Raw genomic sequence first — 22,405 nt, 5'->3', positions numbered from 1 at the left:
GAAATCTAAGCTATATAATATCATAATAAGCACAATCCTAATGTCTTGTATATCATGATACACTGTCGCATCAATGTATTGTCCAGCTTTATTGCACAAACATGTAAATTATGCATATTGTTTATCTGATAAAGCATAATAAATCACTTCTTCAGGATGCTGACATTACAATTCACCATCCTTGTCCTTGATCAAATGACAGTCCTTTGCACAGGAATATCAAATTACTTTATGTTTATAGTCCAATTAATAGTCCATTTCACCCCTTCTAGAGCACATAAAGCATCTCAAAGCATTTTATTTATTGATGTAAATAGTTTTACTTCCATATGATTGTCCTTAAAAAAATGTTTCTTTACATGATAATAATACATCACGTATACAAAAGACCAATCAAAGCAGTGCCGGGTGAAGCGAAAAAAACAAAAAAAAAACAACACATAATACTGAACAGTTCTGAAACATAACTTAAAATAATACAGTCCTTCAATATCACTTGATTAAATCATACAGAATACAGATACATACACAGGTCCTTCATAGTGAGTCAATGCAGCTTTTCACAAGACAGCAAAATAAGAATCAGTTCCATTGTAAACCAAGGCTTCCTAACACCATACAATGTCCTTTAAAACATCTCAAACACAGACATTAAATGCATGCTCACGTCACATTTAACAATCAAATGAAGCGTACCGTTCAGTGGTTCCAACAGTAACACACAGATGTAAATACACATACTGTGAAGGCACATGTGGCTTTGGCAAATAAAACACCCGTGTTTCCCCTGATGTTTCATGCAGCAGTGGCAAGAGGAGGCCAGTTTTAGATTGGTTTAATGTTTAAGACACTTTGCTATGCTATGCTGAGCATTCTACATATGGTGGTGATGGAGCTGCTGTATTGCTTCTGTTGTAATATTTACATCTGCAGAGGTGATCCGATCCATCTGAACAAACACACACACACAAGGCACCAGAGGCTAATTCCCTTAACTCTTTTAAGCAGCCTGAAATTACAATCCTGAATAGAAAAAGGCACAAGGGAAACACAAGTACAAAAAGAGAGAGACAGCTCATCAACACACACAATAGGAAAATGACCTATTGGCTTCCAAGTCCTGCACGATAACCCTTGGACTGTTGACAATAATAAGATGATTTGGCTTTACCTAATGCTGTCTGCGCAGTGTAAACAAGCTGGGAAAGTCACATGTGCTACCTGCCAAATACTGTTTTATTTGTCAAGTAAGACTTTGTATTATTTTCTAAAAGTGTAGTTGGCTGATAAAATATAATATGTCGCAAGCAATTTATGGAATCTATCAACAACTGTAAGAAAACGACAGCAAGTTCGTTAAAGGAATGAAGTCCATGTGGATCGAGGTTCATGAAAATACTGTTGGTAAGTGGTCAACAAAGCCCACCCACAAAGCATCTTCCAGCTACAGCATGGCTGTAAACCTGAAAAGAACTAACTTTTCTAGGACCTTCGGAGGTACAAGTTTTTTGTTTTTATCTGAGCACAGTGTACCCGAGTATGACCAGGCTTTGGTCTTTGAATGCTACCATGCTGCTGCTGCTGCAGAGGCCCACGATGTAAACTCCACATTGAGAGTCTGTCCTTTTACTTGATCTGCCGTACTTCAGGTTCTTTTTACATGTTGTAGTCCATATGCAGGTGGCTGCAGGTAAAGGCACAATGAGTGCCACAGAGAGAGAGAGAGAGAGAGAGAGAGAGAGGGAGAGAGAGAGAGAGATTGTGCTCGCTGTCACCTGTTCTTCACCTGGGCAGAGGAGGAAGAGGAGGAGCTCCTCTCTCCTTTTTACCTAAACCTAGAAAGAACACAGGCACATAGGAGTTAGTATTTTACTTTAGCTTTCCAGAGGAAAGTACATTTTCTTCCACCAGGTGGCACTGTGTCTGGCTACAGTGTGGCATATCTCAATAAAGAATATTTTGGGAAAAAGGTTGTCAGAATGAAAACAGGAATTCGAATTTGGTGAAAATCAAACAATCAAAGCAGAGGGAGTGTGTTTGCTCTAATTAATATACACGTTCTTCCACTGGTCTCTTGCAGTCTTCTTTTGGATATGTCTTAAATAGGCACATCATGCAATTTTTATTTCAACAATATATTTCTCAGTGAAAAGATTTCCAACAAAAAAAAAGTATTAACTAATTTCAACCAATTTTAGTGGACAGCAGGGCTCTTTTTTTAGTTCCTGAAAAACAGTTTGGAGATTAGACAAAAGGTGTGAGTGTGTGTGTGTGTGTATGTGTTATACTGACCTTTGCCGTCAGTCTTGCTGGCAATCTTGCTGGGGTAGGTCTTCTGGAAGGGCACGTAGGGCTCAGGTGGAGGAAGGTCCGACACTGGATGGAAAGTGAACCGACTTTCCCACTCATCTGTTTATAGTGAGAAATGGAACTTGGTGGGTCCGTCTCCATCAGACTGAGAAAACTCTCAATATACATTCGACACATCCTGAAAACACATGTAGTGCACTAACAAGACAGTGACTTTTTCCATCACAGGCAACACTCTTCCAGTCTAACAGAACATGAATGGAGGGCACTGGGTTTGTTTCTCACTTTAAACATGATTCTTCTGAAACAATGTAAAAAAAGACAAGCAAAATAAACAGGTCAGTTGGTTTCTTTCTTCAGCAGGAGTTAACTGCAGAGCAACTCGAAGATAAATGAATAAAAGACAGTAAATTAAGTTGCTAAACAACTGCCCACCTGAGAACTTAAAATTGTTCAGTTTGTGACAATCTGATATCAGTTCCAAATTTAAGAGACAGTTCTCTCAGTCACTAACATCCTATGAACAAAATTACATCTCGCACAATAAACTATGAATCTAATAGCACCCCATGTCACTTCTTGTCCCCACTGGCCTCCAAATCAAACCTACTCCCTTGGTTGAATGGAATAAAAACAACACAAACGGGAGGCCAGTGGGTTTCTCTGCCATAGCTGAACACATTGGAAAGCATGTGGTAAAAACAACACTGAGGGCAACGGATTTCCCTTGGAGAGACTGGGAGAGTACAGTTTTTGTAACAAGACAGTCAGTCCTCTAGTAAAAGAGTTTGTATTATTTGCCTGTAAAATATATATATCTATATAAACACACACACACACACACACACACACACACACATACATACATATACACATACACACAAATTATATGTATGCTTTCTGTTCCCCACCTTCCGACAGATTCTTTTATCGATGCTCAAATAAACCAAACTAGCACCTTCATGGATTTACTCACCCAGTATCTGGTTGTGGTGAGAGTTTTGAAAGCCGTTGCCCATGGGTGGTGGAGGAGGAGGAGGGGCCCCCCCTATCCCAGGCCTGTCTGGAGGGAGGGGAGGTCTACCGCCAGGTCCACCACGAGGGGGCTCAAGGCCTGGCCGACCAATAGGAGAAGGAGCTGCTGGCGATGATCTCACACTGCCCCCACCCATGCTACGACCTGAGGGAGGAGGGGGAGGAAGAGGTCCTTTGGGTGTAGAAATGATAGTCATGTTAGCTGATGAAAAGTGAAGTGATTCTTTTATGTGAAATTAGCTTCCATTGCAGATGGTATTTTGACATAGGAGGCATACAGTGTATCATAAACTTTTAAAAAAATTTTTATATGGTTTCTATGTAGCAGTAATCCATTGTTCAATTCATCAGCCATGGATGCTCACCTGTGCGTGCTGTCGATGGATTCCTTCCAAGAGATGGTGGTCTCTCGTTAGGTGGCGGAGGGAGAGGTCCTGCCCGACCATGTGGCGGAGCTGGAGCATGGCTGCCAAGGAGAAACAGAATTTCAATCAATGCATCATTCAAGCAGTTTTTGCAGTTAAAAAATAAACAGAGAACACCTCAACTTTGAAGAACAAACTATCTGTATATGTGAAACTCAACATACAGAATTAATCTGAATCTGTACACCTGCCTCAACTAAACAATCTGCAATGAGCCACATGGTAATACAGCCAGATGGAGCTAATGAAAACAACACATTATTTTACGTATCACAGAACTGATAGGATGCTGTGTACAGTTGTGGCCAAAAGTTTTGAGAATGACACAAATATTAATTTTCACAAAGTCTGCTGCTTCAGTTTTTATAATGGCAATTTGCATATACTCCAGAATGTTATGAGGAGTGATCAGCTCAACTGCAATTAATTGCAAAATCCCTCTTTGCCTTGAAAAAGAACTTTATCCCCAAAAGAACATTTCCACTGCATTTCAGCCCTGCCACAAAAGGACCAGCTAACATCATTTCAATGATTCCTCCGTTAACACATGTGGGTGTTGATGAGGACAAGGATGGAGATCAATCTGTCATGATTGAGTTAGAATAACAGACTGGACACTTTAAAAGGAGGATGGTGCTTGACATCATTGTTCCTCTTCTGTTAACCATGGTTACCTGCAAGGAAACACGTCCAGTCATCATTGCATTGAACAAAAAGGGCTTAACAGGGAAGTTTATAGCAGCTAGTAAGATTGCACCTCAGTCAACCATCTATCGGATTATCAAGAACTTCAAGGAGAGAAGTTCAATTGTTGCCAAACAGGCTCCAGGGCGCCCAAGAAAGTCCAGCAAGCGCCAGGATCGTCTCCTAAAGTTGTTTCAGCTGCGGGATCGGGCCACCACCAGTGCAGAGCTTGCTCAGGAATGGCAGCAGGCAGGTGTGAGTGCATCTGCACGCACAGTGAGGCGAAGACTTTTGGAGGAAGGCCTGGTGTCAAGAAGGGCAGCAAAGAAGCCACTTCTCTTCAGAAATAACATCAGGGACAGACTGATATTCTGCAAAAGGTACAGGGATTGGACTGCTGAGGACTGGGGTAAAGTCATTTTCTCTGATGAATCCCCTTTCCTATTGTTTGGGGCATCTGGAAAAAAGCTTGTTCGGAGAAGACGAGGTGAGCGCTACCATCAATCCTGTCTCATGCCAACAGTAAAGCATCCTAAGACCATTCATGTGTGGGGTTGCTTCTCAGTCAAGGGAATGGGCTCTCTCACAGTCTTTCCTAAAAACACACCCATGAATAAAGAATGGTACCAGAACGTCCTCCGAGAGCAACTTCTCCCAACCATCCAAGAGCAGTTTGGTGATGAACAATGCCTTTTCCAGCATGATGGAGCACCTTGCCATAAAGCAAAAGTAATAACTAAATGGCTCGGGGAACAAAACATAAAGATTTTGGGTCCATGGCCAGGAAACTCCCCAGATCTTAATCCCATTGAGAACTTGTGGTCAATCCTCAAGAGGCGGGTGGACAAACAAAAACCCACAAATTCTGACAAACTCCAAGCATTGATTATGCAAGAATGGACTGCCATCAGTCAGGATTTGGTCCAGAAGTTGATTGACAGCATGCCAGGGAGAATTGCAGAGGTCTTGAAAAAGAAGGGTCAACACTGCAAATATTGACTTGTTGCATGAACTCAGTGTAATTGTCAATAAAAGCTTTTGATACTTATGAAATGCTTGTAATTATATTTCAGTATACCATAGAAACATCTGACAAAAACACCTAAAAACCCTGAAGCAGCAGACTTTGTGAAAATTAATATTTGTGTCATTCTCAAAACTTTTGGCCACGACTGTACACTACCGGGCTTTAATCCACCTCATCCATGAAAACTAAACAAATATGGATTAATGACTTCGACTTCAGCAGTACCTGAGTGAGCTGTTCCTTTGGGGCAGACGAGGGGTGCTATGGTCGTCCCCAGCAGTCGGGCTGGGTGGGACAGGGGGAGGGCCTGGTCGGCCTGGCGGGAGTGGAGGCGCACCTCCACCAACTGAGGGGCGAGAGGCGGGTGAGGAGGACACAGAGGAAGAGGGTTTAGAGTTGATAGAGGGAGGAGGGGGAGGCACGTCGCGGGGCATAGATGGCCGATGACCTCCCATAGGAGCCGGTGGTGGAGGGGGTCGATCATCAGGAAGTGGAGGTCTCCCTCCAGGAGCAGGCGGTAAGGAAGGTCGGCTGCTGTTTGGGGGGGGAGGGGGAGGCGCAGAGAATCCTGGTCTTGGTCCAGCTGAGGACCCTCCTGGTGGGGGAGGGAGAGGTCCGTGCCTCCCTGGTGGAACACTAGGAGGTGGGTGTCCGGAGGCTGGGCTGGGCCTGGGTCCTCCAGGGAGTGACGGTGGAGGAGGGCCTCCACGAGACTGAAAGCTCTGGTTAGGTCGAGGTGTGTTGGGTACAGGAGGAGGGGGGCCTCCTGGAGTGTCTTGTCTTGTAATATTTGGCCGGCCCTTGGGAAGGTCAGGGGCATTGCTACGGAAACCAGCAGGAGCTCCTGGGAGTTTAGGCGGGCCTCCACTGCCACCAAAAGGGCTAGGCCCAGAAGAGCGGCCTCCTGGTGGGAACACGGGTCCTCTGCTGGGTCCTGAGTCTGGAGGAGAGAAAAGGAAAAACAAGTGTCACTAGATGCAGCGAGCACCCAGTGGAAACCCACACAGGCATGAGGACAACATGCAAACTACACACAGAGAGGCCAAAGCCAGCTGGCCAACTAGCGCCCAGAACAGTGCTAACTACCGAACCGTGGTGCTGCCCCCTTCATCATCATCATCATCATCATCATACATCATCATTACTATTTTTTGGGGATTTTACCATTGGAGTCTCTGTTTGCTGCGGACCTCAATTTTGGCATTCCTCCTGCAAACAGGCCTCCTAGACCTCCTCCTCCTCCTCCTCCTCCTCCTCCACCTCCTCCACCACCACCACCTCCTCCTCCTCCTCCTCCTCCTCCTCCTCCACCTCCTCCTCCTGCCTTGGATTCTGAGAGTACAAAGAAAACATATTAAATTAATTGTTCATGTGCAGGCTACATTTTCGACATATAATAAACTCTGCATCTGTGTAGGTATCCAGACCAGTGGGGGCCCACAGGTTATGTTTTATAAACATTTACAAACACTGATGTTGTCTCTGCCTTGAGTTTACTGTGTCGTAGTGACACAGAAATGTTTTATTTCCCTATTGTTGCTATAAACTCAGCCATGTGACTGGGCTAGTGTGGCAAACCTCGCCACAAACTAACTTTCCTCGCTGTGATGGTAAAGATTTACCTAATAAGTGTCATTAAAGTGATCTTGACCTACTTTCCAGTGAGGGTCCACTGCGGTCATTGGTAACAGCTTTCTTTAATCTGGTGCCTTTACAAATATCGGTCAACAGAGCGTTCCTTCCCTGCTGCCCTGAACGGCTTAGAACTGGCTTCTCTGTGTTGGCCTGAAACACACACACACACACACACACACACACACACACACACACACACACACACACACACACACACACACACACACACACACACACACACACACACACACACACACACACACACACACACACACACACACACACACACACACACACATACATGTATACAGTCACTGAGACCATGTAAAGACAGGAAGATATAAAACAATGAAAGACTTAATTGATCTTTGTATCATCAATCAGTTTAAACCATAACAGAAGAGGGAGTGTTTAGGTAAAACTGTGAATTACAGACAGCAAAGAAAAAACTTTACACAGACTGTACTGGAGAAGATATGACAAGATTTATCCACAAGATGTCTCTGCTGAGTAGGGTCAAGAGGAGAGACCAGCAGATTTGACTGGGAAGAGAGACAGACAGATAAATGACTTACAACAGCCAAGGTGGGAGGAGGGGGAGGCCCTGGGGGTGGTGGGGGAGGCGGGGCTGGCATCTTCCTTTCTCCACGTTACTCTATCTGTACTGGACGATGCACCCTGGAGGACAGATCACACACACGCGCTTCATGAAATAGAGGAATAGAAAATAAATACAAAAAAAACAGAGACCACCCTAAGACTACCTATCTACTCTTAGCACCGTAAGAGGAGTAAATATATGTGTTTGAGAGTAAACCTCAACTATTAACTTGTCTCTGGTAATCCACAAGAGGCAGTGGTCACAACAGTTATTCTCACTTCCTTAAATATGTCTTTGGGACAGATAGATTTCCTGGGAGGTTATTTCTTTGATCTTAGTCTCTCACGATCAGTAATGGTGGTTGCCGCTTGGTCACCACAACTAAGATCCATCCAGGAGTTATCATGGTCAGCAAATTAGGACTTTCTAAGTGGTGATCAGAGCATCCCTTACGAAAGCTTTCCCGGAAGTGTCAGAGATGGTGCCTGAGAACAAAAGTCATAGGGAGAGGAAGTGCTCCATTTTTGCTCTGTTGAGATTGTGGTTTAATTTTGTTGTTCTGAAATGGAATTTTTGTATGTGTGAAATGGCGGCTGCATTCTTCAAATCTGATCAATCTTTATGCAAAGTTTCAGGGATTTGTAAAACATTGCAACTTCTTGTTGCAGGGAGTTTTCACAATAAAGTGAATTCTTAGAGAGATGGAGATTGAGATACAATAGACATAGTCTAAGCAGAAATATGTAAGGAACAATGAATAATAGCACAACCTAGCTGATAGTGAGCTTACAGGCAATGTCACATGTACAATAAATGTTTAATCTAACCGGAACTTGACAGTTAAGTTCCCTAAAACATGACATGAGAGTTTATTTTTACAAGGACAGATTCCCCTTTCTTACAAATCACCACACAATGCGTAGGTATAATGTGCTGAGCAAAAAAGATGCTGGTTTATGTTGTGTTTTAATGCCACTAAGAACTGATGCTTTTCTAAAATGATTAAAACTGCATCTAGCAAAAAGATTTAAATATCCTAAATACGACGATATAAATTAATCTTATCTTATTTCATGATTATTTTTGGTACCACTGCCATGAAACCTTTTTGGTGCTGAGGCTCAAAGTTCACTTTCAAAATTAAGAGAAACTGAGTAATGGCCCATTCTATCAGCCAGAAATATAATTCAGACAAGCTTAACTGAACACAGCTGGTACAAAAGACAATACAGACAGATCACTGAATCTTGTATGGCCAGAAGTGCAACGTGCATTCAAATTAATGCAACAGCAACAGCTTTTGATTGGATCGATTCTAGGTTGAATATAAACCACTAACTTTCGCATCTTCTACTTTTATGTTCCTATTATTTGTTACAATATATGAATGATGTTACAGAGATATTACAGGATTTCTCATTTAGACCGGCCCTGCAAGCAGAAAATCTAACTAAATTATCTGCATTATTATAAATAGTATACAACCTGCATTTAACAGCCCAAAGACTTAATCTATATACAAGTTATAGACTATATACAGTTTGTCAAACCCCATTACTGACATGAGAAGAATCAGACAGAGAACAGTACTTCCCCACCTGAACTGTATGGTCTGGGAGACACTTATACAAATGAATTCTCAGAGTAGTATTCAGGTACCTCTCTATCACCCATATTATAAAAGCGTTTAGAACGAAACTTTGAAGGCATCAAAGAAACACATGAACACGGGGGAACTGTGACAACTGTAACAAATATTCTTATATCCTATCAACAATGCCAAGCTCAAGGTCAAAGTCCAATTCATTGACATCTGTGATAAAAAACCCAATGAATTATGTCCTGTCATATTTCTCATGATAACTTAGGAAAGGACACTAGTTACAACTACAGACCTACACTATCATTTCTGTAACATTAATTTCAGGTACATTTGGCAGATAAAATGCCGCGAAACACAAAAAAGCAGTTACACAAGTGGCAAGAAGAGAAACAAGTTTGATTTAAGTGCATATTACACACTCTCACTGCCACACAAAGACACACTCACACATTCAAATTAACACTGCAATAAGCCTGTTTCCCCTCGCTCTCACACAGCTCAGCCTCTTACTTCATTTAAAGTCACATACACACAGTCAGACCATCCTCTAGGGGCCTCTTGCTTCCTGTATGCTGCTGACAAACAGGAAGTCACCACACAGCTCCGGCACCGCAGCCATCCGGTTGCCAGGATGCCGATACCTCTACGTCTCAGCTAAGCATCATTTTGACATTCTCCTCCTGCCTTTCACTTTCTCCCAACCGGGCATCACTCACACACTGCACTTGTTTATCATCTCTGTCCCTCTTTTCCTCCTTTTGTTTGCTCTCTTACTCTTTTTGCACCATCTTTGCATCCTCTATCAGCCTTCTTCTCTCAGTCTCTGTCAGTTTCATCCAGTGACCCTCCTTTATCATCTAATCTCACTCGTTCGGGCATGGTTTGTTACCCTCACTCAAGATTGATATTGAGATTTTGTCTCTCTCCTTATTCAAACACGATCAAGAATCCACTGCTCACAGCATGCTGCTTTCACCTCCTCTGGTGTAAAGTGTGCACCTAAATAATCAAAGAAATAAAAGAACAGAAGAAACCTTGAATGTCTGGTTCTTGCATGAAATTAAAGGTGTGAAAGATCTACACAGCCCTTAATTTATTATTACCAACAATAGAAATAAGTCCAGTTATTCCTGCTTTTCTTTACACACAGTTAAATTGAATTGATTGCCTTGAAGTTTTGCACAGATGTGTGGATGAATTGTAATAACTTGTAAAAACTAAAAACATCAGCATGTTAGCATCCTTAGTTCCAGCATGTTGCCATGCTAGCATTAGCATTTAGTTAAAAGCACCGCTGTAGCTGTTAGCATGGCTGACTATTATTCTTGAAGGTAACTGAAAAAATACAAGTCTCCCACTGCACTTGATCAAATGTGTACAAAAATATTTAGACCATAATTCTCTAGTAAAACCCAGACTGATGACAATCTGAGTTGAGTCAGCGGGGTGACTTGCAGATTTCACATTCAATAACCTTATCTCACCATATAAGCTGTGGACTACACAGACTAATATGCAAAGTTGATTGAAAATATCAATAAACTTTGCTGACCTGACCTGTTACAGAACTCCAGCACGATGAATCACAGGCTGGTTAAGGTCTTATTATAGATAATCTGTTTACATTTATCTGTAATATGACGGACATTAGTTTCCCAATAGAGATCAGTATGGGAAAAGCATTGAAAACAGCACAGCATGAGAGCCGAACATAAACAGACAACATAGACATAGACAACATGTACAGTGCACATGCTTTAGCATGAAGAGCTTAAATATACAGCTTTAATTTACTTGGACACTGAATGTACAGGATCTCTGCATGTGACAACACTAAGACAGAATACTTAAGAAGCTTGAAAAATATTAAGAAGATATTAGAGTGCATGGAAACTTGATTCTTACATTACAGTTTGTGAATTCATATTTCAGTGAGAGAAGAGAAAATTCTTGATTTTTAATATAATCTGGTAGAAACAAATGAAAACACAGACCCTCTGATTAAAGGCCTGACATGTTTGAGGGACTTTACATTTGATATTATCTGGTTAAACATAAACACACTGTGTTGCTGTTGAATTTACAGACTGTTACTATTTGAGGCTAGAATCGCTCAGAATATATGATGAAGCTTTACTGTGTGGAGCAACCACTAATACAAACTCCTGAATTCCTACTGATCTTGAATACCAGCAGAAAACTGTCAAAACTTGCCAGGTAGTACTTAAACATGTCATCAACTCTCAACATGTTACAGCTCTTAGCTCTAATACAGAGCAAGAAGAGAGCTCAGGAGGCCTGGAGCTACAGTACGTACAGCCTAGGAGCCCAAACTTCTGGTTATACTGATGATATACAGCCAAGAAAAGTAGGCAATTATTTGCATCTGTGAAACAGCAAATATTTGGCTTTTTAATTTAATTAACAACAATCACCAAGACATTGTCAATAATTGTTTAGTCATATATCAGCTGAGTCAAGCAAATCAACCATAGTTAGTGTAAGGCTTTGGCTAAATAAGAGAAACATTATCTTACCAGGAAAACGTCACACTAGCAAACTTCTCCACAAAAGCTGGTTGTTCAAGCTACACCGGCAGATTTTAAGCCAAATGCACATGTGCAGGTTTCCACTGTGCTGACAGTTACAGATGTTTCTGTTTGGCCTCCACCATGACTGAACCCTCACTGACAGAGAAATGCATTTCTATCAGATTGTGCCGAAGGAACTTAACTGCATTTTAAAATATGCTGAATTTATAAAGTTAAAGCAGACCACTCTGAACTTACTGGGTAAGATGGTCTTCTGGAGGAGGCTGAGAGTGAACACACAGTGGCACATCTAACTTCAGTCTATGCTGAAATGTGTTCAAATATGACTATGATTCACTAGGTTTCATCAGGATTTAGAAACTAACATGCATCAACTCATTTCCTGCAGCAGTGATGAAATGACACCGACACAACTGCAGATGAAAGACCGGCAGATGAAGTCAGGCAGGAGGACGCAAGTTAATGAGATTGAGTTTTTTAAGTGTTGCAAGGGAGGGGGGGCTGCAATGGAAAACCCCCACTTGGTTTCTCATGGCCGGCAGTTGCCATTTTAGCAGCAGTCACCCTTGGAAACGGAAATTTGTACAATGAACTTCAAAATACACCTAAATGTAGTGACTGTCAACAAGCAAACTGAGTCCATTTAAGAGCCGACTGTCACTTTGCTGATGATACTGAAGGCGCTCTGAGTGAATGTAGACAGACATCAACTTCCGCCATAGGAAACAGGCGTGTGTGTTGAAATTTATAATGCACAACACAACTTCTCTCGCTCTCCCTCCCTCTATCTTTACTCACGCACGCAGCCTAATATTAGCTAACCATTCACAATGGCTCCTTTGACAGATAAAGAGAGAGAGTAGTAGAGATGGAGGGAAAGAGATACGAGGGATTCCAGGGTGTGGATCCTTTGAAGACACACCGTCAGCACACACGTACACACACTGAATGAAGCTCACATATGTTTCAGTTTACAAATGGCCATAAAGAGGTCTCTTCATCCTGCCACTGAACCTCCTGTGCTCGTCGACCTCATTAGAGCTACTGCACACACACACTCTGACAGTATAAGCGCCACAGAGCAGATGGATACATTCAGAGGTTGAATATAGTCCTTTGCATGAGTACTTAAATTCATAGCTAATTTGACTGATCTCACACACTGTGTTCACTTTGGAGGCTGTATAAAAATTAACTGCATTAGCTTGTTCAGTGATAACAACATAGCACAGTCCTTGTGTCTCCAGGTTATTGAAAGGCAGACAGAACATCAACTACAACCAGAACCACATTACATATTGGCTTCAACTGCTGTAGTGTGCACTGAAAAAGCCTTGCTTACTCCCTTGTTCACGGCCATCCATCCACCAGGTTAGAGAACAGCTGGTTTTACATTACACATTACATTACATTAATGTGCAAATTGGGGTAGAGAACTGTCTGACTTCCAAGAGCCCCGTGATTGACTGGTAACCAGTCCAGGCGGTGTACCCCGCCTCTCACCCAATATCATGTGTGATTAGCTCCAGCCCCCACACATCACTTAGGGATAAGCCGTATAGATAATGGATAGATGGATGGGTGGATGGATGACTTCCAAAAGCTGAAAAAAAAACGAGTCAAAATCAACAGCTGAAGCTTAACTATTCAACCATCTTAAGTATGTAACTAGCTTACCTTAAGCTATTCTTTTAGAATGACTAAAAAAAGACTGTGTTTCAATGCAGACGTGGTTTTCACAGAGGTAATGATGGGTGGGAGTGGGTATACCATTGAGTGGAAACCTCCCATTACTTTAGACTCCACTCCGCCCAAGCTCAACAGTTAATATGAAGGTTTCAGAAACAATAAACGCACCTTATGTATTTCAACAATTAACAACATTCAGATGTAGTTTACTTATAAACCTGTCTTCATCATCAACTCATAGTTGGTCACTTCAAGGTTCAAAGTCTGAGTTGATTCTGAACAAGTTTTGAACATTTTCAAGGTACTTTTAGACATTTTGAATGTGGCCCAGCAGTAGTAATAAATGTGTCGGCCGAGCAGGAACAGTGCTGAGTGGCTAAGATAACATCCTGTGGTGTGTTCACATGCACTTGCTCACACAGACGCGAGCACACACACATACATAGAGCAGCTGTATCTGGCAACAGATGTGGTTCTACTGCTGTTGATTCAGACTTCAACTCAGCAGGTTAATTTTACCTCTTCGACATTGTTCAAATAAATAAATTAGTGCTGAGTGCATTTTGTGACTGAAACATTTACAGATGAACGTCCTCTAAAAGCCCTATTTGTCTTATTAACTAAAGAATTTCTTTTTAGCAAGGATTCTGTGTATGTGTCCTCTCTTGACATGTGTACACATTAATTGTGCAGATGCTTTAATAAATAATGAGACGTCCAGCCCTTGCAGATCAAATCACTGAGTAACATGCAGTACAACAACCTTTACTTTCCTACTTCCTACAAGGAACAAAACATTGCAGTCTCCTTTACTTCTTGTTACACTGCAGAAAAGGTGGTTTCTGTGTGATTTTCCAAGTGATCTCTGATTTCACTTTTAGTGATTCTGGGTAATCAAAATGCAATTAGCAGGTGCCCTGTTGCGCTCTGATTTCTTGTTCAGTAACTTGCTCATCTTTGTTTTATGTTTACTGTCTACCTTAGATGAGTGGTTAAGTGAATACCAATATAGCCCTCTACACATCTACATTCTACAGGTCTACATCCATTGCAGTAAATCTGCACTCGTATACACCAACAATTATACACAGCATACATGCAATGAAAGACCTCCTAGTCTGTGTATTTGCTTGTTGCTACCATGAACAGTACTGGTTAAATATATTGAAAAAAGAATGAAAGCTAAACTTTGATTAGGACCTAAATCAGTGAAATACATGATTTTCTCCAGAGATGCTGTTCAGTCAGCTGAACTTGACCTCTGATCTTCCTGTAGAGTGGGGGCATTAGTTGAGATGTCCCCTTAAGGACTGATGCCATATCACGTTACTAAAATCACACTATTTATTTAGCCTGACAGAAACATTCACATGATGAATGATTAATCACCTCTTTGTTTCAGCTTCAAACGCAGGAAACAAATTCACTTAGAAAAATTCACAGACTGAATTTGTTTTTTTATAAGATCTTTTCTTCAGAACAAAGTCACCACAGGCAAAACTGCAAAAAGTTGTCAGAGACTGGTTTCACGTTTCAGATGTTGCCTTTTCTTTTGTATTTTGTTACCAAAACACACTCCTCAAAAAATGTCTTCTCTAGTTTTACTGCAACTTTAATGTAAAAAAAAAAACCATAGAGTCTACTTACTCAATCTGTGTCCATAGAAGAATCAGCAGTACATTCAGAAGACAGTAGAAGAAGGACCTTTGCACATTCCTCATAAAAATGCAAAATGTGAACAGCAGCCACATACAACTGAAATCAGAAAAAAGCGGAAGATTAGCAGCGTCGAAAAATCTTTAAAAAAAACATTCTGCACCAAGTTCTTGATTCCTCTTCCTCTTAGCTCACACCTCACATTCAGAGAAGTCCAACTACAACACACACAAACCTTATATATGGCACATGACACTTCCCCTTTTTCAGTTCCCCACCTGGGGGAGGGGGAGGGGTGGTGGGGTTCTCATTGGGGCTGGGGTTTAAAATGAAGTCTGCAACAAGGTTCAACAAGCTGGCGAAGCAGAAATCCACCACATTTCAGTCATTCAGTTAATAGTGCAACAAAATATAAAACTAGAGAACTAAGGAGGACTCTACCTGCAGACGCCAGGAAAAACGGCTCACTAAATATTTCTAACAGAGAGCTAAATCACTTCTCTCCTCACTTAAACCTTTAACTAGTAATAATGTTTCTCTTTGCACTCTGCTTTGCACTTAAAAACAGGTGCTGTTCTTTTAAAATGTTGTAATTTACGTGATTTTTTGCATTCTATGAATGTTTTGACCTTTTTTCATATTATTATTATAATTATTAGAGTGAATTCACAATACTGTAAATGTATTCTAAAATTTTGCCATGTATGACAAAATTCATAATGACAGTCTTCTCAAGTAAACATGTTATTTACTTTGATGCATGACCGCCACTGTCATCATTTCATCTGAATTCAATCAAAATCAGACCAGTGACTAGATGTTGAGAACTTCTGAAATTTAATTACAGTACCACGTCAGATAAATCAGTATATCAGAAAACCACAATATGAAAATCCATCATCTACTGAAAAGTATTGTGATTGTTTACTGTACTTCCTCTGTTTATCCAGGGAAAGAAAATCCATCATGTCAAAAGGATGAGACATCAGAGCAGAGAAGTGATTGGTCACTCATTTGTTTTACACGCAGTCATGAGAAACAGTTTGGTTATATATATATGGTTTTGACCAAGTGTGAAAACATGCGCACACACACGACCACAACAGAGAAGTAAAGGATGAGAGGAGAGATGAACACAGAGACAAGATGGAGAGGAAATTATGGAATAAATTAGAGGGAAATCAGTCAAAATCAAACTGCAACAGGGGTATTATGTACTCAATAAATTCATTTGATTGCCAATTCTAATTGTCTCTTGTCTTTCAAATTCTCAGAGCATTTCAGCAAACGGGTGAAGCCCAAACATTTTGTTTTCAGCTACATTTATAATATGCCTACTGGGAATTCATCCACCTCAGAAAGTGGATTTTCTTCTAAATGCATTCTGAAATATATTAGAAGGCTTTGATACATCACATGTGTGAAGAACTTTAAAGCAAAGCCATCTCTTTTGTTTTATTATGAGAAAATGAAGAACAGCTTCTATTTAACTGAGGGTGAATTGATCCCAGTCCATAAAGCTGTTGGATGAAAAGGGGTTAGCATAGCTCGCAGCAGCCACTTCCTGTGCTCTCAGTGTCACACTTCCTGCCTCGCAACACAGTCAGCGGCGGTCTGCCAACCCCATCGGCTGCACTTCAATACTCTCCCTCGTCTCCTCCTCTTTCCAGCCAACTGCAGCCCCGCGTCTTAAAGAGACACCTTGGCTTTCTCCGCTGTGCTCAGCTGTTTTTCTTTACCAGGCTCCAGTCTGAGGGGAAAATGTGTCTGAGCTGGTACTTCAGTTAACCATAAAAAAGGCCAGTGTTCAGCACAGAGGCCACTGCAATTGGCAACTGCATCAAGACAAAATGCTCACCCTATTAGCACCTAGCCTGAAGACAATACAAATGTGCAGAGGGAACTTCATCTGACCCCATATTTTGAGCTAAAAGAGACTTTTCAACCATTGCAGGTCCTGCTGGAACTGATACCGATAAAGTGACTGAGAATGAAACATCCAAAAACCAAACACACATCCACATCCCCTTGAATTGTTTCCTAAATCAATCACTTACCTCATTGTTGCGAAAAAGAAAACCCAGATGTCAAAATCTTTGGATTTTTTTCAAACTCTGTTTATGTTTGTTGGTTGGACAAAGAACAGGAAGCAGAGACACTTTGTATTGTAACATAACGCCATGCACCAAGTAGCAGCTCAGTCAAATTCATATTGTTCACTTTGTCTGGATTGGACTCAAACAAATGTGAGATTGTGGATACAGAAATGTCAAGCTGTTATCCTATAGTGTGTCATCAGTGTCTGTGACTTTCTGCTGAAATGCAGTTTATGTGCTGTCAAGACATCTGAGATGCCCTTAGCACATTACATCATGATGCAGTGTTTTGTGGCTGCTGAATCAGCAATTCAAGCGCCAACTACAGTAAATCCTAATGATGATTTAAGATTAATTTTAGTTGAATATAAATTAATAGGTCAGCTTTAAAGGAATAGCGCAACTAGGTTTCGTACTTCACAGTGAGACATAGGGCTGCAACAAACAATTATTTTCATTGTTGATTCATCTGTTGGTTATTTTCTCAATTTTGTTGTTTGATTAGTTGTTTGAGCAATAAAATGTCAGAAAATTGTCAGCAATTGTTGCTTAAAGCCCAAAAAGGCATCCTCAAAAGGTCTTGTCCACAACCCAAAGATATTCAGTTTACCATCACAGTGGAGTAAAGAAACCAGAAAATATTTGCATGCTGGAATCAGAGAATTGTGCCTTTTTTTCTAAAAAAAATTAAGTGTCCTTTAGGACTGCTCATTGGAAGGTTTTATCAACTTTAGACTGAGGCATGCCAGCTGTTTCCCCATTTCCAGTCTGTGTGCTAAGCTAAGCTAAGCTAAGCAGCTGCTGACTGTAGCATCATTTATTCATTTTTTGAAAGATAGTGGTATTGATCTTTTCATCTGAATTTGCAAAAATTTCAAACTATTTCTTTAACAGAGGGTTGCTACCCGAAATGCTGCTGCACCAGTTACAAACACTGAATCATGTATTGTGGCAAGGAAAAAAAAAAAATCTAAAATCATGACAACATAGGCTAAATGCACTAAATACACAACAAACAGCTCTAACAATTCTAACCAAAAAAAGCTTCATCGGATTGGTCTTTCAGGTCTGCTGTATTGGACTGTGTCTTGTATTGCGTGCACACATTCCTCAGAACCATAATATTATCATTGCATCTCAGGCCTCGAAAATCTTACAAAAGAGCACTAGAGCCTGCTGTTGCAACAGGGGCAATATTGTGTCTTAATGTTTTCAATATTTCCTCTCTGTGACCAGCACGAGTCCTGCAGAGTGCCTGTGGCACAACAGACTGAAGTAACGTCACCAGGTTCAAGTGTTTCTTGGAGTTTTCTCATCTCACCACAGAACCTGGAATGTGGAAGTCGATGACGTTATTAACAGAAATCTAAAGGGCACAGAGTCATTACATTCATTCGCCTAAATGACTACAAAAGGAGACTGAAGAGGAGGATAGACAGAGGATTGATAGCCCCCCTTGTCCTGTATGTCACAGTCACATGAACATGAGTGCAACTCGCCTGCAGGCTAGTCATTCACTTTAGATGCTTTGTGATCACACATCACACCACATGACTCATATACTGTGGGCCATGCAGAGATGCCACAAAATGTCATTCGAATGCTTCAGCTGTGTGAAAACTAACTCTGACACACCCAACAAAATTTTATTTTAATGCCAAGACTGTCTTAAGATTTGAGAATTCATCATAGCAGGTTCATTGTACGTGTATTCAAATTAGTGAACAGCAAGAAGACGGGACAAAATGAGTGAAATGTCATCACTAATATCATTTTTATGAGTCTTGGATTTGCTGACCACATATATCACTCGTGTTTCGCAGTTGATGATGTTGACCTGTTGCATTCACGACACATGAGGCACATGGTCATGAGTTTCAAAGCTGGATGGACACAGAGATGCCAGGATCACATGCTTTACACAGGAAACACAGCTGAGCACAAAGAGAGAGAGCAGAGTATTGCCTGATGTTTCTACCACCTACACACGCTAAACAAATGCACACGCTTCCTTCTGACCGCAAAACATGCCTAATAGTGTTGCAAATCTTTTCACATCACATCTCTGAATGCTTAGCAGGAAAAGATGAGAGGCTGTTTAGGACATATCTGAATTCATTTAAAAAGGCAGGACACAAGATAAGTTTGAATAAATGGAGGAGCTGAGAGACACAGCAGAGATTCACCCGGCCCCTCACTTCCTAACCAATGCTGGCCTCGTCCCACTGTGCTCTTGAGGAATGCCAAGAACTCGAAGCTACAATGAACTAAAACTAGTTCTGTGACAAATCACATAAATGAGAACACAACCAGAGGCAACATGAGCACGTAAACAAGACTCTTCTCTGCTGTGCAATGACCTCAGCACGTTACTTGATGAAAGCTTAACATAAACTGACGAGGTCTGAGAAATATTAAAAAGCCTCTGCACAGAGCTGCTGCTGGGTGACAGCCAGCACAGGAACCAGCGTAGCATATCAAGACGCAAATATAAAGAAACAAACACAGACCACGGGCCTATGAATAATTATTCCATCCAACTGTCCCATGCCAACTTTGTCAGGACCGGACCCTGAAAATCCAAATTTGGGGAACTGATGTGGAATAGAGGCAACTACTGCTGTATGAGCTGAGACACCTGTCAGTCAAGGCAAACACATCCTGAAGCATGAACATCTTTATATTTAAGTTCCTCTTACAGTAAATTTCAAAATGATAACCAGGACAGACACAAGATAAATGGACATTAGTTGATATTTCTGACTATTTTCTTTTTATTCAACAGTGCTAGCACTGTATCGGTTTTTAACACAGCACGTGTTCGCTGTGAGAACTTTTCATCTGACTAGTACTTCTTTTTCTGAGAAAAAACAAGGTGACAGAGAGAGAGAGAGAGAGAGAGAGAGGCATTATTAAGTGCTCTGAACTGCACAGCATTAAAACACTAAAAAACAAAATATTACAGTGGTTGTTGTTCGAAAAAAGCTGAGGATTAATGGCAATGGATCCTTGTTCATTTTAAATGGACTGATCCAGAAACATACGACAAACAGTGAGACACAAAAGTCAATATAGTCACACCCTTGTGAATCAATATCCCACAAGTCTATATGACTGCCAAAGACTCCGAATTAACTTGAGTAAATCCGTCTTAGTCATCATGATCAAAGCTACTCCAGTTACTCCAAATTTCTCTTGCTCAGGATAATCCCACTGTCCTAACACCAAACTGCACTGTGGCTCCCTTCAAAAGTCCAAGTCCACTTAATATAAACGAGATGTTGAGAGAAATTGATGATTGACATTTTCTGTTCTTCAGAGCTGAAAATAGACGACTCAATCGGTGAGAAAACAGAGGCAGATGAATAAATAAATTCAGTAGATTAATAAACAGACTAATAAACATAGTTTCCTCCATGCTGAGCGTGTAAATTCACACAATAAGAATGGCCGTCAGATTATTTTTATGCTAATGATAATTCAATACAATATTAGAATATTTATTAACTTTCAGTGTTATCTTGTACTGATAATATGGTTACACCACAAATCAAAGCAAACTGTAATAAAAACTTGCATTTTTAATCATTTCATATTTTTTTTGTTTTTTTGTTTCACGTGCTAAATTCCATCTGATGTGGTGCATGCAAGTATGTAAAATAGTGTCACACTCTGAACAACAGCTAGATTATTATATGGGATTTTCCCCTTCATATTGTGCCGTACAGGATATCACTATCAGGAAAAAAAATCGTATTTATATAGGGATCCTCGTGTCAACTGTGCTGCCCGGCCCTTGACTAGCATGTTGCATAATTGCATCTCCCACATCGGGCACATGCACCCATTCTGCAAAAGGAGGATTAGTCCAAATAAGTTAGAGATGTAGTTGCACAATACTGAGAAAAATCACCCCGGCTAAACAGAGAAGCATGAAGTTCTGACTTTAACAGTCCAGCCAGAGCAAAGACAAGCCAGTCGCTGATCTGCTGAGCTGCTGTGTAAGAAGGTGAGAGGACGGGCCTCTGAGAGGAGGAACGCTGTTTCGTTACTCTGCTGCCCATTAGGTTGGTGTCATATCGCCATGTGTTAACTCTAAATTCCTCCATTCAAAGCAAGCAGTTCTTTATAAACTCAGTGTTTACAGAACAAGCCCAGCCATGGAGTAAATAAGTGTGTGGAGAGAAACTGTTTACAGCCAAATGGCATTCTGACAGGCTGAGAACAAACAAACACACACAGATACAGTATATACAAATTTCTTTCCCTTGGCTCCATGACTTAAATGCTGTGGATGATATATCCAACTGAAGTCAAGAGCATTTCTTTGAGTGTGTGTGCACCCTCCAGTGGTCCCTACTCCCTACAAAGCTCTTTGAAAGTAAAACCCAAATATGTGGAAACACTGCAGTCCATTCCCCCATCTCTCTCTCTCTCTCTCTCTCTCTCTCCCTCTCTCTCTCTCCCTCTGCAGCCCTCTTGGCAAAAACACATGCCTTCTGTGACGAGCTACATCCTCACAGCAGACCAGTCTATGAAAACACGGGGAGTTTTAAAAGAAAAACAGTCAATACCAGACTCGCACTGACCATCATCATGTGTGAGAAAAGGACAAACCTTGGCCTGGTGCCAAGACCTCTGCCAGAGCCCTGTAACCAGTTTGCAAGACGTTTGTAACCAACTAAATGCCTCTTTAGCCGGTGAAGTACACAGTCGGTCTGTCTTCACTCGCCATCACTGCTGGAATCAGCTGCTTTCTGGAAGATGACAACTTCTTTTTGCTTGTAAAGCGAACTCGGGTCTCACGGTTTCCGCTTCACTGAGGCTGTTCTCCACACGCGCACACAAACACAAAACTTGGACAAGACTTTAAGATAGCGTTTGCTTAACCCACCTCTGGAAGTATGAAACGCTGTGCACGGCTAATAATCTTCCATCGACCGTCTGTAAACTGTGGTCGGCGTTGAGGAGCTCCGTGCAGCCAATCCTGAGGTCTGCAGAGGACTGGCAGGCAGGCGGGCAGACTAAACTGGCCTCGTCTAGAGCCGTACACACACCGGGCTGCGCCAAGTCTCTCCTGCTAAACACTGTG

At 41.3% G+C, this 22,405-nt stretch overlaps 1 protein-coding gene across 1 annotated transcript; it reads right to left on the bottom strand.

Moving 5' to 3' along the window:
* Positions 1–74: 74 nt before the first annotated feature.
* wipf1b (WAS/WASL interacting protein family, member 1b) lies at positions 75–22,330 on the bottom strand. Its single transcript, XM_070841259.1, has 10 exons — positions 22,208–22,330; positions 15,209–15,316; positions 7,692–7,794; positions 7,137–7,266; positions 6,646–6,813; positions 5,707–6,421; positions 3,711–3,811; positions 3,287–3,517; positions 2,293–2,409; positions 75–1,835 (listed from the first exon to the last, which is right to left on the bottom strand). The coding sequence occupies exons 3-10, from the start codon at positions 7,749–7,751 to the stop codon at positions 1,783–1,785; spliced, it is 1,575 nt and encodes a 524-aa protein (XP_070697360.1). The 5' UTR covers positions 7,752–7,794; positions 15,209–15,316; positions 22,208–22,330; the 3' UTR covers positions 75–1,782.
* Between the last annotated feature and the right edge of the window lie 75 nt (positions 22,331–22,405).

Source organism: Pempheris klunzingeri, chromosome 12, assembly GCF_042242105.1.
Source record: "Pempheris klunzingeri isolate RE-2024b chromosome 12, fPemKlu1.hap1, whole genome shotgun sequence".
NCBI classification, from domain to species: Eukaryota; Metazoa; Chordata; class Actinopteri; order Acropomatiformes; family Pempheridae; genus Pempheris; species Pempheris klunzingeri.
This window is presented reverse-complemented; position numbering and strand designations above follow the sequence as displayed.